The sequence below is a fragment of the Giraffa tippelskirchi genome, chromosome 3, assembly GCF_054371585.1.
Source record: "Giraffa tippelskirchi isolate mGirTip1 chromosome 3, T2T-mGirTip1v1.2.pri, whole genome shotgun sequence".
NCBI lineage: Eukaryota > Metazoa > Chordata > Mammalia > Artiodactyla > Giraffidae > Giraffa > Giraffa tippelskirchi.
In genome coordinates this window covers 74,520,016-74,532,021 of record NC_137277.1, presented here as the reverse complement: position 1 = coordinate 74,532,021, position 12,006 = coordinate 74,520,016, and the positions used below count along the sequence as shown (strand labels likewise).

The 12,006-nt window shown below is 38.1% G+C and overlaps 1 protein-coding gene across 1 annotated transcript in view; it reads left to right on the top strand.

The window, feature by feature from the left end:
- Window positions 1-19: 19 nt before the first annotated feature.
- Window positions 20-12,006, top strand: part of ZNF804A (zinc finger protein 804A) — a 322,666-nt gene continuing 310,679 nt past the window's right edge. Inside the window, exon 1 of the mRNA XM_081581063.1 lies at window positions 20-746. Within this exon, the coding sequence (XP_081437189.1) occupies window positions 636-746 (111 nt within the window). The 5' untranslated portion in view covers window positions 20-635. The remainder of the gene's footprint in view (window positions 747-12,006) is intronic.

Sequence of the window (12,006 nt, the reverse complement as noted above, 5' to 3'; positions counted from 1 at the left end):
CCGCTCGCCGCGCGCTCCCACCCGCGCCCGGCCCGGCGCGGCCGTGGGTCCCGGCGGCGGCGGCGGGGGAGTGCGGGGGGGAGGCCGCGGGTGACAGATGTACTCCTCTGACAGCTCTCAGTATCAGCCCAGTGGCTCCCTGCCATTGGCTCAGTGCAATGGACCGGCAACGCCGCTCAATATAATAACACTCATGCCTGCCAGCAGCAGCAACTCTGAGTGCGGGCGCCGAGCGCGGGGGATGCTGCTGTCGCCGCCGCCGCTGCCGCTCGGGCGGCTCCCGCTGCCCGGCTCCGCTCGGCCGCGCGGCCGGCACTGACTGGCGCTGGGCTCCTCTCTGGCATGTCCGGCCCCTCCCAGTCTGGGATCCTCCCGCGGGCGCATCGCCCTTAGGCGAAATTAGGAGAGAAACAGAACCAGCTAGGGAGAGAGAGGCGAGCATGCGGAGGCGGAGGAACCTCGGCGCGCAGGACAGAAGCGCGTAGTGAGCCTGTCTCCGGAGGGCGTGCGAGAGAGGCGGCGGTTCGCCCTCCAGGCGGGTCCCTAACCCACCCTCCCCGGCCCCGGCGCGCTGCGGCGGCGGGCGCGGGGTGCATGGAAGCGGCGGCTGCGGCGGAGGAGGCGGCGGCTGCCCCATGGAGTGTTACTACATTGTCATCAGCTCCACGCATCTCAGCAACGGACACTTTCGCAACATCAAGGGAGTTTTCCGGGGCCCTCTCAGCAAGAACGGGAACAAAACTCTGGTAATCGCTTCTCTCCTCTCTCTCCTGTTTAAGAAGGCATTTAGAGGATTGAGGTTACTGTGAGGCTTTGGGGTGTCGCTATTCAGTCTGGTTTACAGTATATTCGTTTCTTTATGTTGTGGGCGTGGGGTGAGAATTTAGTGTAGAAAAAGGCAGGAATCTCAGGGAAGCTGTGATCCAAGGCTTTGGTTGACACTTCCTCCAACGCTCCGGACTCTCCACCTCATTTTCACCGGTGAAAATTACCACAGTTTCTCCTTATTTGATGCAAATTGTGTTAACAGGACCTCTTTTAAGAAAGAAAAGGAAATAACCCTAACCCCAAGTGACCCTATAACCTCTGTCGGCTTAGGAAGCTGAAGGTGAGTAAGGATGTGGATGTCTTTATGGAGGCAGAGGGCCATGTGACTGGTGGCCCGGGGCAAGTGGCGGGCTTGAGTGATGGTCTCCGAAGGAGTTTGTGTTCCGGCTGTCTCCGGAAGGACCGGCAGCAAACTTCTCCAGTGAGAAGTTGTCAGTACAGAGCTTAACAGAGTGACTCCAGAACCCCAGGCCATCAACTTTAAGCTATTGACTCAAAAGGGGTTGTAGATGAGTATGTGGGGTGAGCATTCTGATACAATCAAAGCCAAAAAGGGAAAACGTGACAGACAGAGCCTGTGCAGTCCTGGAAGGTTCTCACTGGACCACGGAGCTGCTTTTTTCAGCATTCTAGTATGACAAGGACTCCTGATTGGTGAGAAATGTGCTGAGCATTAAGATAGTACAGGGCCACAGCTCTTACTTTTTCCTTTCACATCCCCTCTTAGCTACAAAACCTCCTTGCAGAACTGATTCCCAAGTCCTCTTATCTCCTGAGAAGTACACACTTCATTAAAGAAAAAAAAGGAAGTATAGGGAAGGCTTATTAGGAGGGAAGACTTATTAGGCTTAGTAAGGCAGAGTAGAGCCAGAGTGAGGTGATGGTATGCAAATATATGCATCACTAAAGTCTGGTTCCTTTAGCAAGCAACACCCCCCACCCCCACTTTACAAAGTGACAATTGCTTACCCCTGAATAAGTAGATAAGTGTAAGGACAGACCTAATTAGTCCAAAAGTAAAGTATTCTTAACTTGCATTTCTTTATATATTTTAAAATATTCAACATAATTTTTAAAAAATGTGCTGTGCATGTGTTTTCCAAGAATGAAAAGTTCTCTTCTGAAGTTTTAAGTGAATTCTGACATTCATGTGATTTATTTGATTATTTTCTTTTCTCCCTTGAAATCCTCTGGACACCTTCCTCTCAGCTCATTTAAGACATAAAGAAACAGAGTTAGTTTATTGCTTTTATTCTTGTCTGGATAAGATTGTTTACTGTTGTTGGTCAAAGAAAATACTCTTCTGTGGTTTTTCAGTGGAGTACCATACAGAGCAGTAGGCACAGGCTGAGGGAATTGTGGAAACTGTTCTGGCTAGACTTAGAGAACTCAACAATATGTAAAGGTAATTTTTTTGGGAGGGAAACACTTTGTTTTGAAGAAAGTATGCATTGGTTTGTTTTTTAGTCATGTTTCACTTATGAGAAAAGACAGACTTATTGAACAAGATCTCATCTCCATAATTATAATAATGGTGTAGGTAATAAAACCATGAAATAAAGTTCATAGGGAAAAAAAAAAATATTTGCCAAGCCTCAGATTGTTAAAATTCTGGTAATCTTGATTCTTAAGTCAACTTTGGGCTTCCACCAATGATTGAACTTGATTAGGCTGATATTTGTTGTATGTTTGAAGTTGATTAGTTCTTTATCACTCAAGTTGACAAAAGATAGGTTTAAGGGTAGACTTGCCTGTTTTATCTTCAAATTAAGATAGATGTTTAAATGAAGCTGTCTAAATTAGATGTATAAATCTAAATATATGCAAATGTCAGAAGCAACAAATTCAGTTAAAAAGGCTTAGGCCTGTCATATTTTTCTTATTTATAGTAAAAAAAAAAATGGACTTCATAGCTAATCCTTCAGCGTTTTGTTTACAAACTGCCCAAGTTTGTGTTTCCTGTGCAAGAGATTTATACTGAGTGAAAGGATGTAGATTTTCATATATGGTTCCTCTATAATTGAAACTATTAATTTAAAAAGTAATATATGTCATATGTTTGCTTTCTGTTTCTTTTGATGATTTGTTATTGAAGAGAATGAGACTCATATCTGTTTTTATAATAGAAGAGATTCTAAATATATTCATAAATGAATTTTTTAATTAAATACTTTTCTATACTTACCAAAAACTATATTCTTTAGAGGAAGTAGGATGCTATGAGAGCTATAAACTAAAACTTACTACAAGCTAAAAACAGAAAACTGGACCTGATACTTATCAGAAATAACAACCTTAATAAGAAACACAAATATTACCTTACAAATATATATGTTCCACAATTTTCATGTAAGGATTTATATTGTCATGTCATAGAGTGAAATTATGACATCTTTTTTACTTTCTTGCCTATTTGATTTTAACATATTGTGAACTTTGCCTTTAAAAACATTATCACATTTTTGCATTTTGAAATTTGTATTAAGTTTAAAGAATTTTAATAATATCTCGTTGTTTTTTTTTTCCTATTTCAGGAAAAAAAAATTTACTTAAAATGTAAAATCCGTTTAGGGATTTTTTTCCAAAGAAATTCCAATTATTTTCAGCCACTGGAAAGCAAATGGATATTCTGAATATTTTTTAAATTCATATTTTTAAAACATTATTTTATAGTCTTTAAAATTACTGAACTGATTTAAGATAGGCTGTAATTGTTAATACAGTGTTCTTTCATGAATTAGAAGTTATCTATAAAGTTACTTGCAGACTAAAACTCAGTGTTTAATGACATTGATTAATTGCTTTAGTCCTAAATCCAGAATTCATATTCATACTGAGGAGATTATAAAAATGTACAGACCTTTCCAAAGGTCATATTATGTCACTCACACAATACATTTTTAAAGATACTTAATGAATAAACCTATTGTTAACCTTGACCCTATTCCTGAGCCTTTAAATATACTTCTCTTCACAATTTTAACTGAACATACACAAATCTCCATTTTGCAAGGTCTTTCCTTCAAAGAGAAAGGTCACTCTACCTGTGATGATTTCTGTTGTAAACAGTATCATATCTGTGATATAGCTTTAATTCCATGGAATACAAAATAAGCTAATATTTTATTAGTACTCCAGAATATGTCTAAATAAGTTATATGGATTAATAACAGTGAATAAAGTTTACCATCCATGTATTCTCATTGTTTTTACTTAGATTATCTCAAACCACCATTGTGTATGCATTTGTTTATTGGATAAAGACATTCTCTTACATTTATATTTTGCAATTGATCCACAAAAGATTTTTTGCCCTAATTATTTAAAAATTGTAATACAAAATATTAAAAAATATTTTTTAAAAGAATTTAAATATATATGTAATCACTTTCATTATGGAATTTGGAGTTTGTGGAACTTTGGAAATCATTACTAATTTGTTTATTGCATTGTCAGTTTGCCAGCATTTTTTTATTTCACGAGAGTTTTATGTCTGTGTAAAGACTATGAAATTCCGAAAGAAGTGCTGATTTGAGGTCAAAAAGTGAGTCACTATTATAATGCAGATTTCCTGACTCTAGACAAATTTTCTTCATAATTTTTATGCTAAATTAGAGAATCTATAGTAATTGGTACCGTAATCTCCATACTGATAAAGAGGTGTTGGTGTCATCTATTGTTTGAGGACATTCTACTTTTCCACTTGTCTTTAGGTGGGGAGAAATAGTACCAGACTCACAGAATAGTTTGAATTCAACTTTATTTTATTTCTTATCTTCCAGTATGTGAACATGGATAATTTTTGTCTTGCCTAAACCTTGCTTCTGAAGGCTGGTCTACATTTCCAAAATATTTAGTACCAGGTTTGTTAAGAAAAGATATATTGATTTATTAATCATTTTAAAACATATTGTTATTTAGTTCATTCAGATTTACTGAGATGCTTTAATTGCAAAGCACTAGTCTAGGCACTACAGGATCTGTGGTAAGCTGCTGCTGCTGCTGCCGCCAAGTCGCTTCAGTCGTGTCCGACTCTATGTGACCCCATAGATGGAAGCCCACCAGGCTCCCCCGTCCCTGGGATTATATTGTGTTAAGATGTATTCATGTATGTGCCTGTTCATTTTGAATGTGTTGAAAAAATATTCACAAATTTTGACAAGTTTATATGTTTCTTGTCACTCAAGATATTTTTATATATATTCATTTCGAAAGTGTGAACAATGTCTTGGATTTTTCCTTTGTGTATACAGGAACTCACTAAAATTAGATAGGGTTTGAAATATACTACATGGACTTGTTCTCATTATCATTATAATAGTATTATGTCATTCCCTTACACATTTCTGTATCTCCTACAGTTTATAATCTAAAAGGTTTCTCCACTCACTAAAACCCATTTATGTGGCACATTTAGGATTGTGCCTAAGACTAAAGAAACAAGTTGTTAAATTCGTGCTACTGAGATGTTATCATTGTTAGATTAATATCTCAAGAACGGTCAAGAATGAAGGTGGATTAGGGTGAATAATATATGGCTAAACTTCCCCATGCTATAGACTTAGTTGTATAGTCAGTTATATATTTTTTCCAAGTTTCTTTTACACTATCATGCATTCAGAGTCAAAGACCATCTTGTGTCTCACTTTTCTGAACTTAAGGTGTCATATATTCTTTGTCATACTTGTTTTTTTATTACAGCAGAACATGTGCATTTTCAGAACACATTATTGGAGTGAGGAAAATAAGATTGAAATATTGATATTATAACCTATTCAAAGATGTAAGCAGTATTTTAAAGCAAATGTTGTCAAGTAATAGCCATGATTCCAACATATCCTTTTTGGTTTATCAAATATTGTTTAAGTTATTTTTGATAGTTGAAATTCAAATAGTGATATGCTGTCTTGTGACATAACTTCTCTGTTATGCACCAGTATTTTCTAATTTATTGATGACTGTTATTACTTTTTTGCTGAAAATACAGCAAGAGCTTTGGAGACTACTAATCCAGAGGTTTCATATAGTTGTATGCAGGACCAAATTCAGGTGGCAGAAGTAGTTTGTTGAGTATGCACTTTGTTTTAAAATATTTGAGCTTAAATCCCATTCAAAGAGGAATTACACTTCACAGTTTGCTACTGTTTATACTATTTTTGTTTTTACTGATATATGAGTTTATTTATCTAATTATACTGACCTGACCAATGAAGGCACTTGAATTTTCCATCCCTTGTTTAGTCTGAGAACCAAATTTTACATAAAGGGTAGACAGAAACAGGAGAAGGCAATGGCACCCCACTCCAGTACTCTTGCTTGGAAAATCCCATGGACGGAGGAGCCTGGTAGGCTACAGTCCATGGGGTCGCTAAGACTCGGATACGACTGAGCAACTTCACTTTCACTTTTCCCTTTCATGAACTGGAGAAGGAAATGGCAACCCACTCCAGTATTCTTGCCTGGAGAATCCCGGGGACGTCGGAGCCTGGTGGGCTGCCGTGTATGGGGTCGCACAGAGTCGGACATGACTGAAGCGACTTAGCAGCAGCAGCAGGCAGAAACATTTTTGTCGTTCTGCCCTTCATGGTACCAACTTTTAGGTAGTCAGGAGTCTTCTGAAAAGTTTTCCACATATTCATCTTTCTGTACTGTTTACTATATATTGGCTGGACTGCTTTACAGTATTTTCCAGATCGTATATCTAGGAATACAATTGTAATAACTATAATATAGAAGTGTGGATTTGAAGATGATGCATATTTTGCATTTTAAAATTGCAAATTTTCACTTAGACCACTGGTGTTTTTGGTAATTTCGTGTTGTTTTTGGTCTTTTAAAAAATTAATTTTGAATGTAATTTTATTCTTTAACTTATACTTTTGATAAACATGTTTAGCTCATATAGTATACTTAGAAAATAGTTTTTGAAAGTATTATATATAGGGGAATCATACTTTTTAATAAATGTAATCATAATACAGGGTTGAAATAATTTTCTCCAGTGATCTTATTTACCTGAGATATTATTATTGAAGGCAGTTGCTGTATATAAAGAGTTTGAGTAATCCTTCCAGAGCGAAATAAAAAATAGACTTTTTGACCTGTATTATACTGAAACCAAAATTCATAGCAAAATTATTTATATCTGTCACTTTTTTATACTGCTAATTACAATATTGGGCTTCCCTGGTGGCTCATACAGTAAATAATCTTCCTGCAATGCAGGAGACCTGGATCTACCCCTCCATTATTCTTGGGGTTTCCCTGGTGGCTCAGACCACAATATTAGTAATTTTATTATTTCTGTTCTCTAAAAATCTTAGCCTGAAACCATTCGATCTGTTTTATCTCATCTAAATTATCCTTGGCTTCTGAGAAATTTCTTAGCATGTGTACAATATTGTGATTGTGTTTTCAACTGGCAAAGTTTTGTTAATTTTATAAATGTATTACAGTACACTTCCTAGCACAGTATAAGATAAAGTGGGGTAATAAATAATTAAAACTCAAACCTAGTTGTCAAAATAGCAAAGTCCATTACCTGATGTAGAACTCTGGACTCCTTCATAATGGTTTGGCACCATTAGAAGAAAGTTATATACTTTCCTAAATGTAAGTACATTTAATGTATTAAATGTTTATGATGACAATGCTATATTCAAATAGTAAGAAAACACTCTTACATAGCTTTAGAAAAATGAGCTATGCTGAGTGTGATGACTGGTTTTATGTGTCAACCAGAGTGAAGTGAAGTGAAAGAATTATTTGCTCAGTTGTGTCCAACCCTTTGTGAGCCCATAGACTGTAGCCCACCAGCTCCTCTGTCCATGGGATTCTCCATGCAGTAATACTGGAGTGGGTTGCTATTTCCTTCTCCAGGAGATCTTCCCAAACCAGGGATCAAACCCAGGTCTCCCGCATTGAAGGCAGTTTCTTTACTATCTGAGCCACCAGGGAAGCCCTGAGTAGTAGCCAGTTATTTAATCAAAAACTATAAACTCGTTGCTCTGAAGGTATTTTATAGATATAATTAATGAAGTCTATATTTAGTTGATGTCAAGTAAACGAGATTACCATCTACAATGTGGATCTCATGCAGTCAGTTGAAAGACTATAAGAGAAAAAAACTGAGGTTTCCTGGTAAAGAAGACATTCTGCCTCAAGACTGCAGAATCAAATCCTGCCTTGAGTTTCTAGCCTTCTGACCTGTCTTACACAAGCTCCACAAACCCACAATCAGAATCAATCCCCAATTACTTAAAATAAAATTCTCTCTCTTTTCCTCCCTCTGCCTCCTCTCCTTTGTCTCCATGTATTTTTTCCTCACCACCCCCCCCACCCCACCCCTGTAACAGTTCTCTCTCCATCTTTCCTGTTGGTTCTGTTTTTCTGGAGAACCTGAAATGGTACACTGAGGATCAGTTATTATATCTTTTATGTTGTCTCTTACAATAAGACAACTCAATATTTCAAATATAAATCATATCCAATTTCAATTGGATTTAATTGGAAACAGGTGAAATTGACATTGTTATACTTTTGGGGCTTGAAATGGATAGACCTTAATGTGGAACGTTTACTCCAGTGTTCTTGCCTGGAGAATCCCAGGGACAGAGGAGCCTGGTGGGCTTCCATCTATGGGGTCGCACAGAGTTGGCCACGACTGAAGCGACTTAGCAGCAGCAGCAGCAGAGGAACATATAGTAACCTTATTTTAAATATTTTCCTGGATTACTTTGTATCCCTCAGTCCATCTCCCTGCCTTCTCCCAAAAAGTGAAAAGTGAAAGTGAAAGTCGCTCAGTCATGTCCAGCTCTTTGCGATGCCATGGACTATATAGTCCATGGAATTCTCCAGGCCAGAATACTGGAGTGGGTAGCCTTTCCCCTCTCCAGGAGATCTTCCCAACCCAGGGATGGAACCCAGGTCTCTCGCATTAGGAGCAGATTCTTCACCATCTGAGCCACAAGGGAAGCCCAAGAATATGGAGTGGGTAGCCTATACTTTCTCCAGTGGATCTTCCCAACCCAGGAATTGAACTGGGGTCTCCTGCATTGCAGGTGGATTCTTTACAAACTGAGCTATGAGCGAAGCCCTCCTTCTCCCAAAAATCTTTATAAAACTGTAAAATATATTCTTATCTGTTCAACTTCGGTAACTAATCATACATGCATTTATTGTACATTAAGAAATCAGGCTATCTTTAAATGAAAGTATTTTTAAACTTAATATCAAAAGTAAACAGTTTGGTAACCTAAATTTAAGAAAGTTGCCTTTAATGGGTGGCTGTGTAAAATGAAGAACTTAAATTTTATAAAAATAAAAAATGTCTTCATGAAAAATATACTACCAGCCAGAAACTACCAGTAACATCACACTAGTTGAACCAAGCTGGACATAATGGTCCTTGTTGGAACAAGATGAACTGCACTCCAAGGGGAACCTTGATACATCTCGTGAAGAGGGAATAAGGGCGAATTTTATAGGTTTGGGGATTGTGTAAGGTGCTTTTCTGAAGTTTATTAAAATACTGTTTTATTCTGGATTGTTCTGTGAGAATGAAGGGCCAGTTCTGTGATTGGTTATCTTAATGCTTTTTCTCTAAGAGGCAAGAGGAACAGAGTTAGGGTAGAGCTGTAGTTGGTAAGGAAGCAGCTTTTGCTTATTTTGGCTGACAGATGGGGATGTTTCATAACAAAAACAGTGTGTTTGTTTTTGTCTGTCCCCAAACACGATTGCAAAGTGGTCTTGTGTTTTCCTACTTAACTTTGTACTCATTAGTGACCTTGTCTGATATTAGTGGACTGAGAGACTGTGTATGTTTGATCACAGAACCATACCTTACTTTTTGAACTAGATAAGTTTGTACCTGACAGTTCCCAGGGGCTGCTCTTTTCTTTCTCAAATATGATGTGGATGGTTGCAAGGCAAGACTATCAGAGGAGAATTTCAAGAAAATGAATTCCAAAGCTGGAGAATTTTAGGGATGAGGGAAAGGAGGAGAATGATTGAAGATTATCAAGCTGGAGTGTGGACGATAGTGTCCTGTGCTGGCACTTCCTTAGGAGGACTCTGGGAGATAAACAGTCACCTGTCTCTTGAGAGAGATACAGAAGAAAGGATTTTCAAGAGAGACAAACTTCAGTGGGAGCAAAACGGTGAAGTGAAACTTCAGTGAAAACTCTGAAGCAATAGAGATTTCATTGATAAGGTACCCTTCTGAATTCAAGACACAATCCAAGTGTTTTAGGACATGTAGCAATATAGAGAATTTTGTCATGAAAGAGGATGTAACATAATCCAATGGAGATTGAAGTCCAGGAAATGAAGAAAAATTTGGGAATTCTGGGGTTCTTGTGGCAACTGATACCATTAGAAATACAGGGTAGTTTAAAATTGGTTCTGATAATCCCAGTGCAGGTAGTGATTAGCAGTGGAATGGTGAACGAGGACAGAGGAGAAATCCTGTGGGAGGTACTCAAGAGTTCTTGGGCGCATTGGATGCCTCCTTTACGACTGAATTATGTGTGTGCTTAGTCGCTCAGAAGTGTCTGACTCTTTGCGAACCCCCATGGACTGTAGCCTGCCGGGCTCCTCTGTCCGTGGAGATTTCTCTAGGCAAGAATACTGGAGTGGATTCCCATGCCCCACCTCCAGGGGATTTTCCCAACCCAGGGATCCAATCCCGGGTCTCTGCCGCATTGCAGACAGATTCTTTACTGTCTGAATTATGCACAGCCCTATTCTGCGCCTCAGGTCTTTCTCCTGACCCTTGTTGAATTATCATGTCAGAGGGACATTGTTCGTTCTAGTGCACAAATTTCCTTCCATATTCAGCCCCTGGGAGTGGGGGCTTGGGGAAGGTCAGTGTATTGACAGTGATTCAAGGTTACCCATCCAAATTGCCTTGTTTTTGTCCTTCAGATAGGAAATGCCTAAAGAATTTGATGTGAAACAAGCAAATTTTGTTTGGAAGGAATTTCAAAAGTTGTCAAACTCATTGAATTATGGAAAAGCAAGAGTTTTGGACAGTAAGTAATGGAGGAGGAAGTGAGACCAATTACAGAGAAAGAAGGGATTTAATGATGAGCAATTTGAACCTGATTTTACTTACAAGTGGTCAAAGACAGGAAGATGGGATATAATATGAAATTCTCTCCTTGTTTAATGAAAGGATCTCAAGTGACATGATCTAGTGGCCTCCAAGCAAGTATCAGGGGAAATATGGTGGTTGAAAGCATACTTTATAACCAGATGGACTTGAGCTCAAATCTAAATAGACCCCTGTGTCAATTAATAGAGAGTAAGATTTTTAGTAACCAGAATCCCAAATATCAACTCTATACCTATATAGTATTTTATATAAAATTTTTAATACACTTAAAATATGAAACTACATATATTTTGAAATAAAGTGGCTCAAGAATGTCAAGACTAAAGACTCTGATTTTATTTGTATTTTTCCCTTCATTTGTAAGGTGTTTAGTGCTCCAGCCATCTACATTCTAAGTTAGAAAAAATGAGTAAAGAGGACAGTTGAAAAGTTGAATATTCTTTTTTTTAAAGAAGTCCTACTCAACAGTGTTTGCTTATATTTCTTTGGCTGAAGTTGTGTTATAGGACCACTCAAGTACAGGAAAGAATGGAAACATTATTAATTAAACCAGGCACATTGCTAAGCTCAAGAAAATAAGTGTTATGTTAATAATAATAAAAAAAAGAGGTAACTGGTCAGAAAAGATAAATCTTCCACAACCTATCACTAGCTTTATAATCTTGGTAGAGTTTACCTCTCTGTCAGTTATATTATCCTTAAATAAAGATGATATTAATATCAATACCTACTTAGGAAACATATTTACGTATCAAATGAGATGAAGCAAGTAAAGTAATTCACTCAAGCTTGACACTAATAAACTCCCAATAAATGAGGATAGCTGTTGACAATATTTCATGCTGTAACATTCATATCTAGAATCTCATCTATTCAGTTCAGTATGCATGAAGTGAAGTGTAGTGAAAATTGCTCAGTTATGTCCGACTCTTTGTGACCCCATAGACTATACAGTCCATGGACTTCTCTAAGGCCAGAATACTGGAGTGGGTAGCCTTTCCTTTCTCCAGGGGTTCTTCCCAACCCAGGGATAGAACCCAGGTCTCCCACATTGCAGGCAGTTT